This window comes from Drosophila serrata, unplaced genomic scaffold (genome assembly GCF_035046125.1).
Source record: "Drosophila serrata isolate PLE 108 unplaced genomic scaffold, ASM3504612v1 contig_8, whole genome shotgun sequence".
NCBI classification, from domain to species: domain Eukaryota; kingdom Metazoa; phylum Arthropoda; class Insecta; order Diptera; family Drosophilidae; genus Drosophila; species Drosophila serrata.
The window spans coordinates 812,829-839,681 of NW_028256906.1; the positions used below are offsets into that span (position 1 = coordinate 812,829).

The 26,853-nt window shown below is 33.4% G+C and overlaps 1 protein-coding gene across 1 annotated transcript in view; it reads left to right on the forward strand.

The window, feature by feature from the left end:
• Window positions 1-26,738, forward strand: part of LOC110184434 (uncharacterized) — a 61,238-nt gene extending 34,500 nt beyond the window's left edge. The window contains exons 3-5 of the mRNA XM_086826785.1: window positions 17,196-17,697; window positions 21,299-22,458; window positions 24,605-26,738. Coding sequence (XP_086682911.1) covers window positions 17,228-17,697; window positions 21,299-21,482 — 654 coding nt within the window. The 5' untranslated portion in view covers window positions 17,196-17,227 and the 3' untranslated portion in view covers window positions 21,483-22,458; window positions 24,605-26,738. The remainder of the gene's footprint in view (window positions 1-17,195; window positions 17,698-21,298; window positions 22,459-24,604) is intronic.
• Window positions 26,739-26,853: the final 115 nt, after the last annotated feature.

Here is a 26,853-nt window from a genome sequence, read left to right on the forward strand (position 1 = left end):
CTTGCATTTTGAATACGTTTTAAATGCCCCTCTGCGAGATGTGTGTGTGTGTGTGTGTGTGTGCCATCATAAAATGAGTTTTGTTTTTCCCGGGGCCGCCACCCGTTTGCGGTTTTTCACGGTCCCCTGGATACCTTTTTCAGGAGTGCCACTTCCCTGAAACCCTCCAAAAAAAACCCTCCGCCCCCGCCACCCGCGGCATGCGTGCAATTAAAAAAGGGTTCACTTGCCTTTTCCAAAAGGACCCTCCGCCACTGCACCCTCCCCTCCCCACCCCTCTCAGGTCCCTCTTTGCTCATTTCATTTGCATACTTTGAGGGGCGGCGGCAGCTGCGTCAAATTGATTTCCAACCTTGAATAACAGCATCCCCGTGTCCCTGTAGAACAGTAGACAATCGATAAAAGAAACGTAGGTAATTCAAAAAAAATATATAAATATTATTTTCAGGAATTATTAAGAGCGGGTTTTTGTGTATTTAAGGTTAAATATTACATTATTTTTAGCTTTATTTCCCTATATTGATTTAGAGCCTGTAGTAAGAATAACTATGACACTTAAAATTCGAATTTTATAAGTTTATATACCCTTTGCAGGGTATTAAAATTTCAGTCAGAAGCTTGAAAAACATTGAAAGAATCATTTCCGGCCCCATGAATCATATATATTCTTGATCAGCATGAAAAGCTGAATCGATCTAGTCTTGTCCGGGCCAAAATTATTTTTTTCAAAATTTTTCAATTTTTTTAAAGGGATTTCATCGTTGAAATTGAAAAAAAATTGGGCAAAAATTTTAATTTTTTAAATTGTAAAACTCGGGATGCAGATTTTTTAACAATACAAAAACTAGTACAAGAAAGCTATCCGAATTGAAATTAGTTAATTTTTGGCTTAGTTCTGATATTTGAAAAACTCGAATTTACCCAAAAAATGAGCATATAAAAATATAGATATAATATACCAAGGATACACATATTTTCGGTTTTCTTGTAGGTATACAAAGGCCACCAAGTTAATGATTGCCAAAAGTTATATTTATTTCTATTTGCAATAAAAATCTATTTGATTTAGATACAATAATAATTAGGAGATATATTTATTCGAATTAAAGTTAACTTCCTGTATTATTAATTAATAGTTTAACTGTTGCTGTAATTAAAAGCTATAATTAATTACATTTTTATTGAAGCATCACTGTACTTGTAGCTGCTTTAGCTGTTGTTGTTTTTGACCTTAGAACTGTAACTGAAACGGAAACAGAGGCTGCAGATGAAACTGAAATGCCGGCAGCAACTTAATTAACGCGTGTCAAATTCATTTCGTTGGCCACACTAAAACAAATGTCATTCTGGCAGGACACGCAACTTATTTCATTGCGGCAAAATAAGAACAAAAAACGAGCGGTACGGAGGCTCAAAGTCAAGCGGATACGTGATGGAACGCGTTGCGGGGGATTCCCCGGGCATAACCACGGGTATGGGTATCCTTAATTTTGGCAGGCAACAGTAGCCATTTTAGTCCAGAAGATAAACAATTGAGGCAGTGGAAAAATAAGACGAGACAGACATTAATTAATACCCTAACTATAGGCAATTTTAAGGAAGCTTTAAAGCAGTATGCAAAGAATTAAGACTGATTTATGCTTAAATGAAATCAAAATAAAATAGTATAAAATTCTTAAACTATGCTTTATCAGAATCTATAGAATAAATATATTTAAATTACTCTAAATATTTAAATTTCAAGCTGGTTACTTAGTTCCTATACCCGAAATCTTAATTTCCCTTCAAGAGTATATTGGCAGACATTTAAAAGTTTTTCTTTCCGCTAGCTTCTTCACTTTTATGATTCCAAAAATGTCTAAACAACAATTGAGATACAACATAAAGAAGAACAATAAGGACAAGTACAGCAACAACAAACTATATAATATTAAATGAAATTTATTTTATTGCAGACAACAGACGCCAAGTTTTGTGTTTTGTTTTCCTTTTCGTTCATTCTGCTTCTTTTGACTTTCACTCTCTTCCCACTCATTCCCTTCCCCGCTTTCCATTCACTTTCTGCCACAATTTGTCCGGCTGCCCCAAAAAGTATGCTTTAGGAATTATCAAAGCAGAAACAGCCAGGAGAAGTGGCTCTGCGCTCTCCCTTTAAGCCTCGGAGGGATGGCGAAAAGAGAGAGAGAGCACAGGTAAAAACCAAAATGGACACCTGGCCTCAAGTGCTTTTCACACACACACATAAACAAATATACACAACCAAAGAATGAGGCAAACACATAAAACATAATTGCAAATTAACCTTTTTCTGATTTACTCCACACACACACACACACTTATATACACTTTATATACAGAAGCAAACTCGGTGAACTCAAATAACTGTAATTTCATTTTGAGGCTGCCAAAAAAAAAGAGGCAACATTACATGCAATGCACTTGAAAAAATTTAGGGGAAAGTAACTTAGTATGACTTATTACAAGTTACAGATGGCACTAAATATAGATATAATGAGAATGTATCGATATTTGACGCTGATGATCGATATTTTATTACATTTCTTTTTTAATATATAGGATTAAATACTAGGAAAGATGAGCAAATATATTAAATACAATTAAGGTGATATTTTTCAATATCAAGATCGATACTTTACCATTGAATATAAAATGTCCATAAGGTAAAGCAAACAAACAAAATTAAGTGGCAATTCTTTTTAGATTACTTTCACATCAACATTAAAAATTGTAAGACAATCGATGGTTTTTCTTATTTTAGAACTAATGAATAATCAAAAAACTATGTTGATAATTAAAAATATATTTTAAAACTGAACTCTGACAACTCTTTAATAAAGTTCTCAAGGTTATTAAATATCTATAATAAAATAAATAAAATAATTTCTTGAAGAATTTTATATTTTTAAGCTGAATTTATCGTTAAATACTATAATTAATATCTCGCTAATTATTTTAGTAGCTTTTAGTTAAATAATTGCTATACCTTTCCCTTTATTTTTTTCTAAATATATTTTAAAATATTGCATTGGTTTTCAATACCTAGTACTCGCTTTAGATTTCTCTCAGTGCCCTTAAGCTCAACGGCAGTGACAACTTCTACCTGTTGATGGCAAGACAAAAGGACAACTGTGAATTAAGTAGGCAAAATTATTGAGTTTACTGTAATGCCGAAATAAACACAGGAACGCAGGAAGGACCTGCCAGGGAAAGAGGGAGTAGTCTGGAGTGGGGGGGAGGGCGTGGCAGGAAGCCATTAACACAATTGCCGCCCTGGCTGGATGGCTGCCAGGGATTCACTCCTGTCGCTCCTCCTCATCGTTGTCAGCGTCTTTGGGTTAATGATTTTTATGTGCATTTTAATGTGGCAACAGTTTTTCCCTCGCTCCTTTCCTGGAATTTCCCGGCACTTGTTTGCGTGTAAAATGAGCGAAATGAAAATAATGAAAAAAGGCGCCTGGAAGCTGTGAAATGTCACGGAATACATACACATGAGCATTACTTAACTACAATAACATCAACTTGAGCAGGAGACTGACTGACTGACGCCAAATGGGTGGTGCAGGGTGGTGCAGGGTGGTTCTGATGGGTGGCTCTAGTGGGTGGTGCTTGGTGGGTTGGCTCATGTGCGCTGCGGGGTAATAAAGTTGATTGCCTTGACAACTTGCGTCGCCAAGTTTGGCCCTCAACTTCCCTCCCCCTACCTTTTATATTAAAAAACTCCTCAGAGCAATTACAAACTTCAATTATAATGCAAAAACATTATCTTGTAATTTCAAGGACAGAGTCAGGGATACCCAAGAGCGAACCAGATTGATTTTCCAAAGGATATTTGTCCTTATTTCAAGGCTGGTGATTTTCATAATTGTATCTAATTATAAATTGAGCATGGAATCGTTAAGGTTTTAAAGTTTTAGCTTATAATAATAAGAAAATGTAAAGTCTTTGGGGGTAATATATATTTCTTTAAAAGGAAGAAAAATATATTTTTCACTAATTATTATGATGAAGAAGTAAAGTAAATTCTTGAGATTAATATAAGTTTTTACTAGCAAAGGTAGATATTTTTTTAATACAATTCTTTCAAGATTTTTACTTGAGTAAGGAAAGTAAAGGTGACTTACTTTATCTTAATCTCTTTTACTTTCTTTTTCTGCTCTTTTATAGTTTTGTTACATTTGATTTGTAAGGTTTACAATTTTCTACCAATTTCTTCTGTGCTTCTTTTTTTTGTAGGGAAAATTGAACTGTCAACGGCATAAACAGTTTGCCCAGCAGGCTGAAAAGTAAAAATGTTTTGCAAAAGTATGGGAAGAAACTGGGAAAAAATCAGTGGAATGCAAAATGAAAGAAAGTTTTTCACCTTGCTCTCCCTTTCTCCCTTTAGTCTCTGTCTCTTTCTTTCTATCTAATTTTTCGCTAGGGGCAGTTTTAGGGCTGGAAAAATGTTGGCCACAAAAGATAAACAGTGAAAAAGTTTTTTAAATGTTGCAAAATTACTGAAATCATTGTGGTATAAAGATAATTTTAAATAAATGTAAATATTTATCTATTTAGAAACAAAATGTTGTATTGTTTTACATTGAATTAAGATATTTACTTACACTTTTTTTAAAATTCTTTGATCCAGAAAATTTGAACTGTTGGACAAAGTTTTTTTGGAACATCTTGAATTTATTAATGGATGTTAAAGTAAATAAAATAAAAAGCAAAAGAATTTCCTTTTGGATTTACAATGTACAAAAAAATTTAAAAAACAATCGATTTTATACATCGATTGATGCTCAATATATATGCCTTTGGGCCTGGAATAAATGTTTATGGAGAGTCTATGGAGAACGGCAGTCAACTGTTGATTGAACATCTGCGTTGCCTTTTCATTTGCATATTTATATTCTTGTTGGTTTTGCCGTTGCCTTTTCTGTTTTCCTTTGATTTTCCCTTCCACTTTTCCCGCTTCATCACTGCTTTTTTTTTTATTTCTTTTTATTGTTGTCTTAGAAAAAGTTTGTCAATTGTTTTGCCATGCGATTTGCATATGAAAATTGACACAAAAAATTATCGCCTGGCTTTGTTTCTCTTTAGTTTTTCTATTGTTTTCAAAGTGCGAAAATTAATTAGCAAAACATTATACAATTTTCATGAAATTTTCATGCATTTTCCTTTCAGCATATTTCCAGGCAATTAGCAGCAAGAGGAAGAGCTCGAGCGCTTCTTTGAAGCGGAAAAACTCGACAAAAAACTTTCTCCTGACTTTATGCCCATGGCCACGAAAATTCTATGTGTGTGGGTATCGTTTTTCCCACCTCACCCTCCCCCTTTTCCCCTGCTTCTAAATATGCTCATCTAATTTATGGCTTCATAAAGCGGCAATTATCGAATTTTGGTCTAAAAGGTGCGCTCTCACAGAGGCAGTTGGAAAACTTTAATGTGTGGGGGGAAAATGGCAGGGAAATATAGGGCAAAGAAGTAAATCATTTTAGTAGAAATGTGACAGAAGATAAATAATAAATAAATAAATAGTAAATAATAAATTGTATGGGATAAAATATGGCTTTAAATATCTTGAATCTAAGGATTCCAATAGGGAAATAATTGGTGATTCATTTGTATTTGTATTTATTCTTCAATATGTTAAAGAATTACTTATTTTAAAAGTGAAAAAATACAATTTAAACTGTAAAAATATACTAGATGTTGCTTTAAAAGTCAACAATTGAATTCGTTTTCCATTGGCAATTTTCTAACAAAACCCCTAAATTTCTTTCGCTGCTGAACCTAAAACTGTAAGCAATGTCTAAGGGATCCAGCCTCTCCCTCAGCTCTCTTTTGTGGCTTTAAGACAAATGACGAAAAAAATGTTGGTTCTTGGTCTAAATGTTTGCCGTCAGCCACACAAAAACAGGCACAGGACACACACAAATACATACACACACTCATATTAAGACACACGCATGACAACCTGGCGCCTAAGCGTAGGCAACGTAATTTTTGGGACACTCTTTAATTTTTTTTGGGAGGAGAGTATTAGCACCTTATATTATATTAACTTGTTTATATAAAAAATGTATTCAAGAGCTTAAATTTACAAGATTTTTTGTATATATTTTTATTTATTTCTTTATTGTTTAATTTCACTCCAAAGTTAAGCTACTTTAGTGTACTCATTTCTTCGTTTTTTCTACCTTTGGGCTTTCTCTCTTCCTTTTTTTTTTTTTTGGTTGTCAGCGGACAAGGACAACAAAACAAGAGGCGGCTGCGATGTCCTCGTTTCTTGTCCTCGTCATGGCTTGTCCTCCAAAAAAAAAAAAAAACGTAAAAAAAAGGAAAGTTGGGCGCTCGCAATATTTATTAAGCTTTTATTCAAGCCATCAAGCATTAGGGATAACGATGTGTCGTTGGCAGCAGCGGCAGCAACAGCTTCTGGGGAAAATCTTTTCCGCCTGCAAAGAGGCAGCCGCCTCAAAGGCTTACCAACTGCTGGTGGCGGGAGGGGGAGGAAAATGAAACGGGTGAAACGGAGTGAAAGGGGTGAAAGTTAAGGCAGCCTCTGAGGGGAAGATTGAAAGCGAGAGAGCGAATTATGTGTGTGCGCACTCCTTGGGCAAAGTCATGAAAATGTTCTCGATTTATTTCGGGGGCTCCCCGAGACCGAGGCCAATTGGCCATTAAGTATACGCCGTGTACGCCGTGAAGGCTTTCGAATGAAAATGCCTTGAATGAATTGGGATGAAACAGATGCCTAGAAAAGGAGTCTATAAATGGAGAGAGAGAGAGAGTTCATTATTATTTTTAGCTTTTTACCAATAATATATATATACTTTATATAATGAAAGAGCTGTGTATTTTCTTTATTTAATGTTAATAATAATAATAATTTATAGAATTGAATTTAATGTCAAATATTTGCATTCTTTGAATCGATATTTATTGATACTTTTATTTGAAAATTTTTGGCGAAAAATCAAAGTTTGAAAAACTCATAACTCAGTCAAAAAAGCAGTAAATCCAATACGGAAAGCTGTGCTTTGTTAGTTTTTAGTAGGTTTATAAATCTGCATACTCAATTTAAAATGTAAAAAAACTAAAATTTTTATCAATTTTTTGGTGACAATTTTAACGATAAAACCCCTTAAAAAATATGAAAAAATTTTAATTTTTTTTTTCTGCCAAAAAATAGCTAGAAAGATTCGTCTGTAAATGCTGATCACGAAAATATATGATTTATAGGGTCGGAAATGACTCCTTCATATTTTTTTAAGCTTCTGACTGAAAATATAATACCCTATAAAAGTATGTAAAAAAACGATGACCAATTGAAGAGTCTGTCCAAGAGCATTCAGTTTGAAGAGTCATCAGTTTTTCCCCCCATTTGCTTACTTACAAACTATATATATATACATATATATATAAAGGTATATACTCTCCTTCCCCCCCGAAAAAACTAAAAATCCATTAAAATGCACTTGAGTGGGCCACAGGATGCAAGCGGAAAGCCGGTGTCTGGACAGAAAGTCCCAAAATGGAAGTGGAAGGAAATCACTGAATTCAATTTGAGCAATTTCCTGTTTTTCAAAAGGTGGCGGCGGGCCAAAATTAAAATGTTGAGGTGTCGCTGAGAGAGAAAATAACGATGAATAATAACGTTGGAAATGGAATTGGGAAAGCTCTTGAAAGTCACTTGGAAAATCGAAAGAAGAAAGCCATATTCCTTCCCTTTTTTTTTTTTTTTTTTTTTCTTCGTTTTTCAATTGAATTTTTCAATTCAAATTGAAATTAATATTCACTTTGAGCATATCAATATACACTCCCACCCAGATTAGTCGCTGAAAATCAATATTTCTTTCTTTATTTATTTATTTCACGAGTCCTGCTGAAATTAATGAAAAATTCAAATAAAGACGAACTTTATCGATTTGAGAGCGGCGACGAGAGTCCATTTGCACAGCGTAAAAAAGGAGCTCGTATTAGGTAAATTAAGATAAACAAAATGGGATTTATATGGGGGGTCATAAAGAAGATGCCAAGGATGCCAAGGATCTCTCAGTCGGGGATACATTTACGACAGCCATTTGATTTACTCAAATGAGGACAATGTCAAAGCCAAATTGTAAATTGACAATGGGCCCATAAAAAGAAAAGGGAAAATCCTCCCCCGAAAACCAAGTGAAATGAAATGAAATGGAAAGTGAAAGTGAACTGGAAATGGAAAAGGAAACGAGAAACGAGAAAAACGTGAAATGAGAAAAGAGAAACGTGAAACGCTTGAGTTAAAAAGAAAACCCAACTCATTTAATAAGTGCAATCATCATCAAATAATAATTTGTAATATAACGAATAAGGACCAAATGAAGCTACATATATATATATATATATATATATGTCCTGGAATTAGTAACGGATAATCAATATTTTGTAAGGAAAACCAGCCACAAATTTTTTATAATTTTAAAATAATAATTTGTATGATAACATAATAATTTTTATTTATTTATTTTATCGTACTTAAATGAAATAAAAAATTAGGTAACTGATTTAAAAATATATTTAAATGATGACAATAACACTCACCAAACAAGTTCTGCTTAAAAATATATCTCTCCAAACTGCAATGATTGATGATGTCTGTGTTGGCAGGGATAACTGCCTCATGATTGATTGTAAGCAAATACAAATTTAGAAATAACAAAACAGAAAAGTGGGAAACCCTATTCAAGGAAAATATCTAGGAAAGAGTTTTCCAAGAATTTGGCACCCGTTGACAACAGATTCCTATCCGGTTTTTCAATTAAATTTCCAGGGAAATAATTAAAATTGATGTGGAAATAGTTGGCTTTGAGCACCTTGGGCTGAGCAATTGGAATGGAAAAGTCTGTGCAGTTTTCCAATTTCGGCATAATAATTAGAGACAGAGGAGGAGAGAGAGAGAGATTTGAGGAAAAACAAACCGACTGCAGGCGAGATAAACGAAAAACTTTCGCCACTCAAAAAACTTGCGGGGCCAAAGTTGTTTTGTTTTTTCGTCTTCGTCTTCTCGTCGTCTCCTGTCAAAGTCATTGTAAAGCCTCGAGAGTCCTGGGCTCAGAACTCATTACAAGAGTCCTGCGGAGGTACAAAACTTTTCGACTAATCCGTGATTAAATACTCAGTTCGTCTTTCAGTCTCGCATCCATTAGGTTGGGTTCGTATTTCGGTTTCGGTTTTCGGGTTTCGGTTTTCGGTTTTTTTGGGTTCCTGGCTTCGTTTTTCTCGGTTCAATCATGCCACAATAAGTCCTCATTTCCCCTTATTTCTGCCTATATCCCCACCTTCCGCCATGGCCAAAGGCCGGAAGTCGTCCGCCAGGATCCCATTTTGACCCTTTTTTAAAGAGGTTCCACGGGGGCCAAGGGGTTTTCTCTGCTCTTAATCCTGTGTGCTCGACCTTTAAAGGGTATCAAATTGTTGTTGAAAAATGCTAAAGGTTGTCTGGTTCTTTCTTATCGAATTTTTATATATATTAAAAATAATTATATTAAATTTCATGCATTAATTAAATTAATTCTAAGAATAACTTTTAAGACACACATCGCAGAGCTTTAAACATTTTGTAGAAGTTTATAGCTTGATTTGAAAGCAATTAATCCTTATAAAATCAATTGAAATATATTATAATTAATATATATCATAACAAATATATAATATATATATTATATAGTACCAACAAGTCTGTAGTATTCCTTGATTATCGCTGGCAGTTCATATTTGGCAAACATTTGACATTTTGTTGCCTGTTGCCTGCCGGCCGCCGCCTGCAATTGAAATCAATAAATGTCGGCTCCTCATTCGCACTTGCTCTCTCTCTCTTTCTCGGAAGGGAAAAGCTAGGGGAAAAGCTAGGGGAAAAATATGAAGAGAATGCTTTTGACGATGGCTGGAAATTTTCATTTCACATTTATGATTTCTTTGCTCCTCTTTTTGGAATCATTTGCAGCGCCATCACGTGCCGACAATCACGCAAAATCATTGCGCCATCATTTATTAGCAGCAGACCGAGGGAAAAGTCTTGGAAAAGTCTTGGGAAGGAGGGTAAGGGGGGTCCTATATAGAGTTGCCACTTCCGCTTTTGGCTGTGACGGAGGTCTAATGTCACTGCCTTGGAATTTTCCCCCACTTCCTGAGTGTGTGTGTGTGTGTGTGTCTGCTCCTTGGTTAGGTCAGCAAATTGTTTTGGGTCCTTTGGGCCTTAGATGAAGATATGAAATTTGAAGAGTTCAATTTATCATTTCCACAAAAAGCAGATGCACTGCAGGAAATAAGTTGAAATTAGAATGGGAATTACTTTATAATATTTATTTATATAAAATAAATCTAATAATTTCATGATCACTATAAAAGATATATTAAGAATGCTAACGAAAAGAGGATAGCTATAAAATGATTAAGCCTGATAAATAATAAAATATATCAAAATTTGTAAGGGTTCTGTTTAAATTTATTTAAATGATTTTCAGACAGTTTATTGCTTTTGAAATAATTTAACACTTGATATACAATTTCCTACCAACTACTATACCTTCTTTTAAAATCGCTTATAAGTCCCCTCAAAATTTCGCTCAGTGTGCCAACTAAATTCACCAAAAAGTTCTCAAGTATTTTAATAAAGATTTCAACTCAAATTATAGGCACTTTCCCTTCTTACTTCTCGAAGGGGGAATTTCTAGAGCAACAAGTTAGTTATCACAGCGGATAGAAGATAAAGGAATACCACCTGTTTCAGGTGCTTTATGGTCGTGAACCCCAATTCCTGTCATTCAATTTAGATTTACGGCCAACAAAATTATATATATATATATAAAAAAAAAGATATTCATAGCCTTTGCCAATATGGCTATAACCAGACATTTCTCTTGATGCCACAAAATATACACCCATTTCAGACGGTCATTTATTTATTTATTTACTTTTGGGGATGGAAGGAGGGGGGAGTATGAAATGGATTTCTGGCCATTTATCTCAATCAATGCAACCGATAAATCGCTCTTCGATTTCTTTCCACAATTGAATATGTATTTATAGATAACTTTTTTTTGGGATTGTCAACTGCAAGTGTCTGAGGAGGGAGAGGAGGAGCTCCAGCATTTGTATTCATTGTTACCGATTGTCTGGACATTTATCACAGGCCAACAACTGACTCAGTGGCTCAGAATAATTGTGCAATAAAATATTTATTATTTATTTAGAAGGTAAACAAGTCAGGCATGTGACCGCCACTCGAATTACATCAGTCGTGTGTGCACTTCAATAACAATTATCTTGCAGTTAAATAAACATAATATTACACGGACACAACATTACAAGATGCAAATAATCATGGAATTAATTTTGTAAATGCAATTGAAAATATTTTATGGCTAAATAAATAAATAAGTATTATCAGAGAGAATGATAATAAAGGTAGCTTTATAATTAATCATATTTAATTATAGTTGATATTATTAAATAAATATTAGCAAACAGTTTTTCCTAATTAGTCAGACTTGTTTTTTGTTTTTTTTTTTGTTTTAGAGAGAGGTTGCTTTATAATTACTCATATTTTATTATTTTTTGCTTTGTTTTCATTTCAAACTTTGTCCTTTTTTCCATATATAATTAAGCGCATTAAATTTGTTTTAAAAGTGGCACAATGTCGATTTTAAAAGTTAATTGTATCTAAATGCTGTCTGACCACTCAAGTGGTTTTTTAAATCCCTCAGGGGGGGGCGATTTTCTCTCCACCGCCTTTTCATTCTTTGGTCCAAAGTGCGATTCATAAATATTTGTCACTGTAATTATTTTTGATGCTTTTTTTTTTGCTGTTGTTGTGCCTTCGTTGGTCTGTGGTCCTCTGTTGAAAATCCGCTTAAATGTAATAAAAATAAATTTAAATTGAAATACGCTTTTTGTAGACGGACTCAAACAGTTCGCCATGTAAACATAGACGAACTTTGGGGGGTGGTTGAGTGCACTGCGAGAAATGTAAGCGTCCTTTAAATAGTTAATCCAGAAATACAAATTACTTAAGAGTGACAAGTAAATATTTGTATATTTTTGAGATAAGTCTTATTAATTAATTGATGATTTTTAAGTAGTTTCTTACATTTGTAATTTACTTGAAATGATGTTAGTATTTGTATTATTTATTGTTTTATATATTTATATTTTGTAATTTTATGAAAAGTAGTAATTTTTTGTTTTTGTTTTTTTTTTTAATACTTTGTAATTGATATTTCTTTTATATATTTTTATAATAATTTGCATTATTAAAAATATATTTCTATTTGGAATTATTAAATGTTAAAACTTTTAACTTTTTAACTTAAAAGATATTAAAAAGGATTATTCAATTGTTCTAAAATGATATTTGTATAATTTTACATATATTTATATATTTTTATATATTAATATACTTGCTTTGCTTTATTAAAAATTATCGTATCTTAATGCTTGTTTGCTTTTAAAGTTTATTAAAAATAAAAACAATAATTTTAGATTATCAAATGTTTTTTGTCATTACACATTATCTTACATTTAATATGATTAATTTATACTAAAACCTTTCAAATTTAAATCATATTATTTATTAATATATTATTATTTTTATATTATTTTTTTATATATTATTTTTATATATTATTATTTTTATATTATTTATTTATAATAATACCTTTTTGGCCAAGTGTCTTCAGTCTTTGGAAGGCAAAAGTCGCCTGGGGACTGGGTTTTGGTCTCCGGTTTCGGGGCTCGGATGCTCCGTGTCTGATTGACCGTATCGCCTATCTGTATTTTTGGCCCATGGGGGTGTCACATTCAAGGGTCACGTTCTTCCCGGTATCCCAAACCTTCCAGGTCCCCTGTCCCCTTTTCTCCTTGTCCCCCCTTCGAGCTGTTCGCTTCTAATTAAACCATTTTGAAGTTGATTGCGTTTACAATGCCGGTTCGCAGCTCGCTCCGCTTTCCGCCGATAAATCAAATTTAAATGTTTGAGTGCTACTCAAATTGACTGTCCCCCCGCTGTTTTTCCCCCCTGGATAAAAAAAAACAGGAAAATCGAAGGCCTCGTGGGGAATTTGTATTGGAATTGGTCTCTGGATTTTCTCTCATTTTTTCCCCCCTTTTGCGTATTTTTAATGTTATTTAAATACATAATAAATCCGTTATTTAAATTCTTAAATGCTTGACAAAGGTGGGGGTGTGAGATCACATTTGAATTGAATTTAAAGTGTTTTATAAATAATAAAGTTAAAGTGTAGCGTAATTCCTTTAGTGCTTTGGAATTTAATTTGTATTATTTTATTACTTACATGTTAGTACTTTAAAGCTGGTTTGTTTGAATACAATAAATAAAGTTATTAAAAATATTACTTGAGACTGATTGAGCTATGTTTTATTGTTTGAATCTAAACAGAATTAAAATTTTCACAAGTAGAAACTCTCTTTATAAAATAGGTTTAATTTTCTATGATTTCACATGGCTGAAAAATATTATAATAAAATATATATTAATATATACATATATATATATATATATTACCATATTCTTTTGTAGTCTGTAATAAATTATGTCAAATATTTCTTGGTTTACCAACTATATCCTATTAATTAAATTATTTGGAATTATTTTTCAAGTGATTTTAATGATAAAAATTTTAATAACAAGTTGTCTATTGATTTTTTTTTTCACTTTCAATATATTTTTAATCACTTTAAGATAACAATTTCCATTTATTAAAATACCCTATAGTTTTCCTATACTTTAAGATATTCTACAATCAAATAATGAAATCGTATTAAAGTTCCTTTAGTTAAATCGTGACCTTCTTTGGGAATAATTTAAAGGTCGGACCATAGGTGGAGATATATATAACATATCATAATTGAGCCACTCGATTGTGCTGCTCCCCTTCGCTTTCATTGTAGTTTCTGTAGTTGGTGAAACTTTTCCACCCGTCTCCCTTCCGTTTTCCCCTTTTCCGACCATTTCCCAGGACTGCCTGTTCATATATGTACATACATACATACATATATCTCTCTTTTTGGGAACCGACTTTCATCAGTTCCCGGTGGGTCTATCTGTCAGCTCACACGGTGAGTACTTAGTGAGGGAAAAAAGCGATTTGAATTTTTGGCCAGAGCTTACAATACCAGCTTCTGCCTTAACCTATAACAATCTCTGGAGATAGAGAGAAGGTGAGAGAGAGAGAGAGAGCGGGAGAAAGGGAGGGAGAGAGGGCGAAAGGGAGAAAGAGAGAGAGAGAGAGAGGAAGAAAAAGGGATAGCGAGAGCGGGAGACGCTTGTCAATTTTCATTTTCATCGCGGGAAACGCCAAAAGAGAAATTTAAATGAGGCAATTTTTTTCATTTTTGCTTCCCATTTTCTTTTTTTTTTTGAATGTATACACAGAGGGAAAATATGCTTGAATTTGATTAAATATCATTTATACCCTTGCAGGGTATTATAATTTTAGTCATAAGCTTGAAACATAGTGAAGGAATTATTTCCGACCCTATAAATCATATATATTCTTGATCAGCATCAGCAGCCCAATCAATCAAGACATCTCAGGCAGAAAAATAAAATTGTTAAAATTTTCAACATTTTTTTAAGGGGTTTCATCGTTAAGATTTCCAAAAAATATTGATAAAAATTAAAATTCTTTTATATTTTAAATTGAATATACAGATTTATTAAACTATTAAAAACTAACATAGGACAGCTTTCCGAATTAAAATTGATGAATTTTTGGCTTAGTTATGAGTTTTTAAAACTTTGATTTTTCGAAAAAATTGTCAAATAAAAATATTGATAAATGGGAATATTTTAAACTAAGCTAGAAAAGTTTATAAAATTCTGCTTTCCGAAGTTTGTTTCCTTTTCTTGCTTAAAATATTTTTATATATTTTCATATATAATTAGCATATTTTTATATATTTCTATATGTTTGTATATTTTTATATATTCCTAGTTATAATATACACATTATTATATTTATTATCATATTTTGCCCTGTGTTTAAATGCTGGCAATTCCCTTTTGTTGTTCCCTGGTCTTAAATGCGGACATGTGTGAGTGTTGTATGTGTGTGTGTTGGCTCTTTGGCTAATTACATGCTGCTCACAGTGCCACAAGAGGTGGAAAAGGACGAAGAGGAGGAGGAGAAGGAGGAGGAGGTGGAGGTTAAGGGCTGGGATGCTGGCTGCCGGCCAGGTTGAATTCGATCCGGGAATCGAATGAAATCGCGGCAAATCGTCGTCGATTCGGTTTGCTATTAATAGACGCTCATTATTGGCATTTTTGGCATTGGCCAAAGTCACACTCGTACTACACATGGAATAGTGTTTAGCGTGTGTGAGTGTGTGTGTTTGTGTGTGTTAACTCAATTGGCAGCTCTATGGCGCCAGTAAAGTCAGCTAAATCGTAGCCAAAGTGATGCTCGAGGGAAAAGTCCTTGAGGAAATAATAACAATATTAAAGATTTCAGTTGTCGGGTTCTTCTAAGTTTTCTACTATTTTTAGTAGCCTTAAAAAGGCGTCTGTAACTTTATATTAAATACATGATTATATATATAAATTTAACATTTCTTAAAGTATTTAAATATTCTTAACTTTTAACTTTTTATTTGATAAATTAAAAGAAATTACTCGGAAGGAATATAAATGCCTGCACCATGAATCCTTAGATAAGCATAAAGTCTCACCAATTTTTTAACTCCTGGACAAGGTTCGCATCTCAGGTCCTTGAGTTGAATTAAGCTCACACACACACACAGGAACGAAAGGAAAATCTTTTCTTTCTTTTCTTTCCTTTTGTGATTTTGATGGGCCTAATGCTTAATAACAATTTCATTTACATTTTCGGCACATTTCACATTGGCTTTTCGGGGCCCACGAGGCGTATGCGCAATGAACCCAGCCCCGAAAGGTATGCTCTCTTTTTTTATTGTGTTTTTTCTTTTTGCAGAACCTATTGTTCTGCCACCTAGAAAAGGGGTTTATATATATTATATTATATATATTTTTTTGTGTTTGGCTTCCTTTTCAATTCAATTCAATTAATTGAGACATTTTCATTTTGGGACACATTTTCGTGTACATATTTTTTGTCTCTGTTTCGGTTTGTGCTTGGGATTTGCTGCCTGGCATCGAGGAGAATATTCGCTTTGTCCCGACGGCACTGCAGTGTAATTATAATGCACAAAGGCTAATTAAAATGCGAATGGGGAAATATAGCAGCAACAGGGGGAAAAGTTTAACCTTTGGCATTGAGTTACCTGATTTGCATTTGTGTTTTTTTTATGCTGGGTAAAACAATACACTTATATTGATCAAGTGCTTTACTTTGAACGTTAATTAACAAAACAAAAAACAATGTCAAGCAGCTACATAGTTGAAAGCAAAAATAATCAAACCAAAAGTAGAAAGCATCAAGTCTCACTTTCATCGCAAAAAGAAGAATGTTTTTTTTATGGAAAATAAGAATTAATTGTTGTATTCTTTGGTCTTTTAATAATTTTATACATTATTTAATATATTTTCATTATTTTTTTATGTAATTTATACAAAAAATTCAAAATATTTCATATTTTCTTTCATTCAAAATAATAAATACTTAAATAATCCTATTAGGTTTTATGGAGCGACAAATTGATTCCATGTTTATCCTGACACTTTGCCATGTTTTCATTATTTTCTTTTTAGCTCTTTTTTGTCTCTGCTTTTGCCAGTTTTTACCATTTTTATGTATCATTTTTTTTGTTCTTTTTTTTATCAGCAAATTTACACAATCAAAGTAAACAAAAGTTGTGGCCCGCAAAAATCAAGCTCAGCTGTGGCAAACTTTTGCAGTTGATTTAAATTTGTGCTAACCGAATTTGATTGCTGGAAAGTTGCTGTCGCAGCCTGGGCACAGTGACCGCAAAATGTCAACAGCAGCACAAGCTGCGAATATTTAAAGACACTGTAAGAAAAATTCCTATAAATCCTTAAAATATAAAATTAAATCTAAGGGTGTCGCAATACAAGAACTTTAAACTTGTTTCAAATAATTCCAGAAGATTTAGATCATTTATTTAAAATCCTCCCAAGATATATTATAATATCAGATTTCATTAAATTATATACCTAATTAATCCGATTTAATTTTTTAATTATTTTTCAGAGAGTCCAGCAGAGACATAGAGGTTGGTCAAGATGCGTCGCTCCTCGTTTACGCCCGTTTTCAACCTGAGCACCCAGGAGCCACTGATCGTGGTGGAGGAATCGCATGCCCCCGAGGATGGTGATGATTTGGAGGGCGCCATCGGTGGCTGTGATCCTGCCGGTGGCACAAAGCGTTCCAATAGCGATGATTCGGAGCCGGATTCACCGGTGAATCCGTATTTGCTTTGCCCCTTCCCCGACATGCAGCAGAGGCGAAAGCATTCGCTGCCCTCGCTTCAGATCACCGAGGGCATTACCGCCAGCCAGGTGCGACGTCTGTCGGAGGTTGGCGGCGAGACCGGCGGTCTCAGTCCCAAGGAGGTGGAGTTCCTGGCCACGCTCTCGCAGAAGGCCAATCCAACGGCCGGCGGAAGACGACATTCGGTGGTCACCATTTCGGCTGTTCCACCGACGCTCTTTGGTCGCAATCGGCGAGAGTCCATTTCCGGAGTTTCCTTTAGGTAAGGCTCTCTCATTCTCTCTTTCTTTCTCCCTCTCTATTTCCCTTTCTCTTTCCCTCTTTCCCTATCACTATCCCTCCCTCTCTCTCTATCCCTCCCTCTCTCCCTCTCTCTCTATCCCTCTTGCACTCTCATTGTCCATAGAGTAATACTCCTGCTTTGGTCATGTCCGGCGCCATTAGCCAACCGGAAGTGTAGTGTAGAGGACACGGAACCATAGTTACAACTTCTTTTGGTCAGGACACTAGGAAAAAAAACAAACAATTTAGGAAGAAGGAAAGAAAGAGGAAAAAAGGAAAGCTTTATGTAATTTTTAGTGTTTTATTGTAAGGATAACTAGACCTAAAATAAATAAATTAATAAATAAATTTTTACATGGAAATCTATGTGCATTAAATCGATAGTCAATCGATAGTTCAATATATCAAAAGATATTGAAATAAAATAATATAATAGTAAATAGGGAAAGATAAATAGTATACCATATTTTAAATATTGTTCGATTAAATCGATATTTTAACTTTATATTGAATACAATATTTCTGTCAATATTTGATTTCCCCCACGATATATATTTGGAATATCGATACACATTTCGATATATAGGATACAAACATCAATAAAATGTTTTCAAGATCAATAAATAAGAGCTAAAGATGTTGATATATATATATATTTTTGTGCAGAATATTATATCGGACTTTTATTCTCGATATATATATTATAAGAATATCGATATACTTCCTATATATTCCATAAACATATGATTACCTTGGACCGCATTCTTTTCTCTGTTAAACATATTTTCGGTAATGTTAGAGTCTCTTTTTGAACTCCCATTTATGGCTTAAAATTTCTCTCAGTGCCTTTGACCAGTCATCTCTTTTCCTTTTCCCATCACCGATTCTATGTACCGGGCCTAATTGAATTGCGCCGCCGGCTGTTTCCCAGCTTTTGTACTGTGACAGCCGCATTTTGATACCCTAATGGTAAAAGGAGGCGGCAAGGAATTCGAATTTGGTTCCGGATTGGAATTGGGAATGGAAAATAGGGGGCTGGTTGAGGATATACGTACATATAGCTAGAGGCATAATGAGATGAGATTGTCATAAACTGTGTCCGGGCATTGCCATATGAAATAACAGTGTCCCAATAATGACTCCAGTCATCGATGCGGAGATGCAATAAAATCCCTGGGATTATAAGAGGGTGCAGCCTACATTTTTGGGAAAAGCTTTTATGCGAAAATAAGAGAAAGTCACATTTGTATTTGTATTTTTATTGAAATACGAATCAATTCTCTATTTATCTAAATCTTATACATCTATATAAAATTAAATTAGTATTGTAAATGAATGAAGAGTATTTGCTTACACATTTTTTCATATCATCTGACATATTTTATATTAAATGCTGTTTGCTATTTGTTATTTCTAAAAAGAAAAAGGTAACATTCACAACCTTTTCATTTATTTTAATGCTGTTTAAATTAATTTTTAACATTTTTCTCAACGTTATACTTTTTTCGATGCTTTTCAAACTGTTTTTGATTTCATTTTAATTTATCCAAGTTTTAAAACAAACCCCAACCTGTACAAAGTCGTCCATCATTTGTCTATTTAATCCAAATTCAGTGCCTATTCTGACCACATCCACATTACGTTTGTCCCTCAAGTTTTTTTGTGTGTGTGTTGTGGGCCATGGTGTTTATTTAAATTGCATCCCACCCAGCTTCCTTGCTCGGTGCCAGCTTCCAGCTCCCAATCCCTGGTTCAGTTCTTCCTCCCGAGAACAATTTCCCCCGTGTCGCGTGTCCATTAAACGCCCAACGCACTTTACGAGCCCAAGTCAACCAATGGCAATGGGCAATGGGCAATGGAAATGGTACTAGAGTTGGCAAACGGGGACCACGGGGCGTATAATTTATGCTAAAGTGATAACCGCAGACCCATCAACCACTTACTATCTATGGGGGCAGCCTTTGCATTTTTCCTCTATTTTTAACAATCGTTTGTATTGCAGCTATATGATATAGTAGTCTGATTTTAAGCAAATTTTACACAAAACTGTAAAATAATATAAAATGGCTATATCTTAAATTTGATGAAAATCTGTTGAAAACTGGAAAAGTTATAATATTTTTTCTTAAAATGTTCCGATCGTTCCTATGGCAGCTATATATATGTATATATATATAGTCCACCGATTCGCCATGCTCCGATTTATTTATTGTTAAAATTATATAGAAGAATAACTAAATAGTTTTATTGCTTGGTCTTAAATTTGTTCCAAAAAAATCTCGCACATCTGCGCATATGATTCCCAACTTGTTCTAACATCCCCAGAACGAAGTGACTTCTGCCGGCCAGGTCCCAGGAATGTGTTGTGTTACAAAAGTTGCAAGTCATTGTTTATTAGTGTTCAAAGTTAGTAACTGATCATACATACATACTTACTGGTCATAGATACCTACTGTTCAGAGTTACTTAATTTTTATAGATACTTACTGTTCAGAGTTAGTTACTGATCATAGATACTTAGTGATCATATTTAATTACTGATCATAGTTACTTAATGTTCATTGATACTTACTGATCATATTTACTTACTATACATCAGTATTATGTCGATCTATTCAGTTTCCCAATTTAATCATTACTTGATCGAGTTAAAATAGATTGAATAATATATTATTATTTACTTATGTAATCAATTCAATACTGTTTATTGATGTATACAAAGTAAAATTTAATATTTCTATTTCATAGTACAAAGTTATTACATTTCAGTCAAAAGCTTGAAAAGCATTGAAGGAGTCATTTCCGACCCTATAAATCATATATATTCTTGATCACCATCATCAGGAAAATCTTTTAAGCTATTTTTTTTGGTAATTTTTTTTTTTTTAATTTTTCAAAATTTTTCAAGGGGTTTTATCGTTAAAATTTCCACAAAAAAAATTGAAAAATTTGAAATGTTGTTCAATTTTAAATTGAGTACACAGATTTATTAACCTAAGAAAATCTAACATAGGACAGCTTTCCGAATTAAAATAAATGAATTTTTGGCTTAGTTATGACTTTTTTAAACTTTGATTTGTTGAAAAAATTGCCATATAAAAATATTGATAAATATCGATTCAAAGAAGAATATGATATATAATAACTTCTGTTTAGTTATGAGCGATACGATACGATACGAGTATATATATGTTGGCTTCCTGAAGTTAATATACTTTCTTCTTGTTCTTGAAAATTTAGTTTTGCTTTGATTGAATTATTAATTATATTTTTGGAAGACTTAAATTCAACAAGTTTCAGTACTCTATATAGAATATAGGTTGATAAAAGGAAATACTCTTTTCTATATTTAGATTTTGTAAAATGTATATTCCAATTTTCCTCAATCATTTTATTAAATTCCATTAATTAATTATATTTTTGGAAGAATTGAATTCAACTAAATTCCTTGATATAAATAATTATATTTTTTACACACATATCAATCTATATAAAGATAATATATTAATAAAAGCAACACTTGTTGCTATTTTTTCGATTATTTAAAATTAATTTTCCATTTTTCCTTATCCTTTTTCCAGTGGCAGCCGCCGTGGCAGCGCCGTTGGTGGACCACCGTTGACCGATCATCGCGGCAGCATACATAACTTGCAGCTGGACATTATGGATGGCATTGTGCAGCAGCGGAAGACACGGAGCGGCAGCGGTGTGTGGACAGCGCCCGTTCTGCAGGAGGCCGACAGTAATGTGCCCGTGCAGACATAAGCGGCTGGCAAGAACATCAACGGAGGTGGGAGGTAGTGGACAGCAGGATGGCAGGATGGCAAGATGGCAGGATGGCAGGAAGACAGCAGCAGGTTGGATATGGGATGGATTGGAAATTGACGATTTAAGGATTCGATTCGAGAGGGGAAAGGAGGAAGGCTTTTGGAGGGCAGATCGGCTGGAAGGGAGGAGGAGCAGGTGCAGCAGGAGCAGCAGCAAAAGGACGATGGTATGGTTTTTTTTGGGTGGACACTGAGCAATACAAACAAAACGCATGGATACTCCAAGCTGGACCTTTATTAACATTTCGTGCTCCACTCTCCCCACTCGCTCGCACTCCTCCTTTCCGCCGGGAAATTGCTTTTCGCGGCTGCCGCATAAAGCAAACAAACAAACCGCAAAACCGCAGCAAGCCCAATGGAAACAAAGAGAGGAAAAACGCGGAAAATCGCACGGAAAATGAACGAGAAGAGAGGCAGAGGTGGAGAGAGAAAGCTGTGAAAAAATATAAAACTTCGAAAATGGAAAAACTGCAGTTAAACAAAGAGCCAGCGAGAAGCAGTTTAAGATGAAAAGAATTGTTAACAAAAAAAAAAAAAAGAGAGAGAAAGTGGAAACCAACCAAAAAATGAAACAAAACCAAAAAGAGAAACAAAGTAAAACCAAAACGAAATGCAAATAGTAAGAAAAACTGAAAATTTCGGTTAACACACACACACACCTGTGCCAAGTGCCACGCCTCAAATCAGCACCTCGCCCACCATTACCGCCTGAGGAAATACCCGCCAGAATATATATATTCGTAAAAGAAACAAACCCCATAACCATAAAATTTAATTGGAGTGTTAAAGAAGCGTTTCGAGGTAAACCCAAAATAGCGCAAAACAAAATAAAAAAAAACATGACTAATTTCGCGAAACTTGAATGTTTATAACCGAGAAAATTGGACAGCAACAAAAAGGAACAATTAACCGCGGTGAGTGTGGAACATATATTATTATTATTTAATTGATTTCAATTTAAATGTCATTTTTGTTATAAGTTAAACATTTACATTGATATCTAATTATCCAAATATTATGACCAATTTTCATTTCATATTTTTTTAATAACTCTTGTAGAGTTCTTTTTTAATAAAAATTTATTTCTGCTTAATTTGACATTGAATATACAACACTTAGAAGAGGTTTTTAAATGCTTTTGATTAAAAATTTGTATCAGGAATTATTATTTATGATTATAAGACAAACTGAATCGTAAGGCTGTGCATTTTTTAGGGTATATTCAACCTTAGAAAATGTATGTACTAACAAATCTATTTGTCTTCAAATCTAAACCAAGAAATACTCTCTCAACTGTCTTGTTTTATTTTTATCTTATAAATATAATTGTCTTAAAATCTTAATTCTTCTAAAGAGCCAAGAAGTTAACTCTTAACTTTGTTACTCTATTTTGTTATTTATATTTCAAACTGACATATTATATTATTTTAAAGCCTTTTCTTATGGATACTTATTTTTTCTACTTTACTTTTATTTATCAATTTTTGTTAAGAAATGTTTAATATAAATTTTAAGACAAATAGAACTTGTCAGACAAACAATTTTTTAAGGTTAATTAGACTTTAGAAAATTCCTTGTCTTATAAATCTATTTGTCTTAACATCGAATCTCTTCTAAAAAGCGAAGAAATTTTCTCCCAACGGTCTTAGTTAATTTTGTTATTATTTATTTATATTTTTTTGGTAGTTTTCATTAAGCTGTAATATTTTTCTCAAAACTTAACTTAAACCTTTTTTATTTGATAATGATGATGAGTAATGAGTGATTTTAAGTATATTTTTAGTTGCTCATTTCATTGTACTGTCTCCGTTTTTCCTTTTTTTTTTTTTGCTGCTACTTTTTTCCCACATTATTTTTAACATTTGTCATTTTGGGCTGTGTGAAATTTTAATGAACCGGGCAGCTGCACATAAAAAACACACGCCGAACACGTACATAATGAAATGCAGCTTGGGCCTCAAGGACGAAAGCAAGAGTGAGAGGAGTGGGGTTGGGCTTGAAATGGGGGCCAAGGACGCAGCCCTGAACTCTACTCCTCGGCCTCGCAGCTTCTCTATCTCTCTCACCCTCTCTCTCTCTCTGTCTATCTCCCTCCCTTTCTCTGTCTCCATCTCACTCTTCTCCTCGGGCCAACGTGGCGTATGAGTAATATTTTGCAGCAACAGCTGCATCAATGACAATGCCAATGCCACGGCCAAAGGATGCTGTTGGTTGCGTGAGGGGGGGTTGGGTTGGGTTGGGTTGTGTTTTTAATGGCTTGTCCCCTGGCCGATTTAACCCTCCAATGGCCACGCCCCACCACCCCCAACGCCCCCATTTTGCAGCTCAATAAAGCTAATTTAATGTGGGCGGACTGCGCTTAATTGAAACGCGTGTTAGTTTGCATTGCAAACCCACTCATTGCCCCGGAAACTAATTATAGAAAATCAAAATGCAATTGCCAGTTGGCCAACTGAACTCCGTTTTAGCCAAAATGCCGTTGGCCAAATTGGTGAGGAGGTGGGGTGGGGGATGGAAATTATTGGTTTTGGTTTTCGGTATTAGTTTGTGTTTGCCAAACAATACATAATCGTGTAAGGCAATTTTATGGTTGAAGACGCGATTAATAAATACTGAAAGAAATTTATATTATTATTTTGGTGTACAAAAATTATTAACGACGATTTTGGGCAGGGTTTTCAAGAATTTGTATTTACTTTTAGGTTGAGTTTTAATTTACAACAAGAAAATGTATTTTAAAAGTGGATTATTGTTTGGGAATTTGAATATATTGTATTTAATATCTTGTATTTAATGTAATTCAGTTTATTTTGGCATTTAGCTTGGTTTTTATAAATTTTTAAATCTTTTTGAATGATTTTAAACATCATAGAAAATTAAACACACATTTTCTTTTTAATTTATGTAATTTTTAATCAATTAAACAACAAACTTCATGTTGTGTTACATTTGCTTTTATTTATCTTCAAATAATTAAAAGTTTTTCCTTAAATTTTCCTTTGAATTTTTATTAAAAAGTAACTTCTGAAGTAAATAAAAATTTTTTCACTCTCTCTTCAGGTTCCATCAGCAATCGATTTAAAAATTAAATATATAACTCTATTTAATCAGTAATAAACTAATACATGAAATTAAATCAATATATTGTATATTCAGGAATTGATAAATTAGTGAATAACTAACAATGTCGACACTATTTACTTAGGAACTATATAGTTACTCCTACTTTTTTTGAATGTTGTGTAGACTCGTGAACCACCGCCAGAAGAAACCACCAAAATGCAGACACTAAGAGTTAATACAATCCCACAGACTATACATATATCTGAACATTCGAATTCAGAGACATTTCTGTTCCTCAACCCCCGACAAAAAAGATTGATTCAATCAACAAGTGCAATCAGAACAAAACCAAAAAGAAAAAATCCAAGAGAGTTGATAAATGTACCAGGTACCTTAAAGAAAACATAAAACCAAACCCTAACATTTAAAGCGAGAGAAAAACCCTAGGCTAAGACTCTGAGATTTATCCGTAATGAAAATGGAAAGTCAACTAAATAAAAAATCAACTATTTTTGAACTTGGCTTGCTGCTTGCCCAGCCCAGCAAGTTAGCCAGCCTTTAGTTCAAAGTAACTCCCCAAAAAATGTTTCCCAAAATAAAATACTTTTAAATATATACGGATTAATGTTGAAACCTTGGGGGTTACTTCAATTTTATTTCCGGTTTTTTGACTAGAAAATGTTCATATTTTTTGTGTCATTTTTGGTGCATTTTCTTTGGCGATTCAAACTTCAAAAAGAAACAAATTAAAATTGAAGAAACCATCAAGCTCTCAAGTCGATGGCGTTTCCCTTTACATAAGTCTCGATGTTGTTATTGATTATAGAGTATATATATGATTATATACCATAATAAGCTTTAGATTGTACATAAACACAAACTCGGGTTTGCGCCTTCTTTGCACTCCAAGAAAAATGAAGGAAAACTAAGCACTTTTAGCCACTCCCAACCCCCGGAAAATGAATCTCCCCAAAAAAAACGAAGTTATCCAAAGAAAAGTCCCAGGCCTTCCTCTCTATTTTGACTTGAGAAAATGTCGCTGGACGACGAAGAAAATAAACAAAAGGGAGAAAACAAAAAAAGAGAAAGAGTATAAATGAAAAACTAGAACATTTTTTTATTATTAAATATAGTCAAAGATAATCAGCACAAGAAGTTGGAAAATCGGGGAAACTAAAACCGAGAACCGAGTATCGGAGTAAATTATTATGAAAACGTAATGATGTAAAAGATATATTTATAGAAATGAACTATATGTATACATAATGACAGATTGATTATATGATTATATAGTAACTTATTGTCACAACGCAAGAGCAATCAATGTTTAACTTTATTAAATGTTACAAAGAGTTTTAAAATATTACTATATATACATACAAAAATATACATATATCTATATATATATATACAGATATACATATATTGCGAATTATATTCTATATATATATATAATTTCTAGGTAAAGCTAAACTGAACAAAACACTAGACGTACTTGTAGTTCCCATTATGTTTGCCAAAAAATAAAAGCAAGTTTAGGAATGAAGATGATGAAGTTGTGCCAGCCGAAAGTGTACATCATTTGTACATCACAGGATGTATGACTGTTTTTCTTTCACTTCTTTTAAAGGAAATTATATAGAAAAAACTTGTAAGTCTGTGGTGTTTGCCAAACTAAAATGAATTTTTTTGATAAACTTTATTAGTTTTCACATATTTCTTGTTTTTGTGAATTTATTTTAAAGTTAAACCTTACATCAAGGAGTTGATCCTTGGGCTGGCACTCTTCATTCACTCTCTGTTTTATTTTGTTAGTTAAAAAATCGTTTTTTTTTTTTTTTTTTTTTTTGGGTAATACGAATTCAACAACAAAAAATTTAAGAAAAAAAATTTAACTATATGTGTGTGTCTCTGTCTCTCTCTCTCTGTCTCTATTGTGTTTGAGATTACTCGTATATTATAATGAATAATGAATATTATTATTAAACTAAAGCAAATGAGAAGTATGAAAGCAACAGCGTCGACGGAATGTAAAACCACAACAGAAATTAAAATTACTAATTATAACGATTACTTACATTAGAATTAAGCAAACAATGATTAAATAAAGAAAACGATTTCCTTAAATTAACATTGATCTAACAGTAATTTTGTAAATTTCAAAAGCTTTTCGCAGGCGGCGAAAGTCTTTTATAACAGTGAGCTTTTTTGGGGGTTGTTATTTAACGGTGAAAGTATAGTCTTAG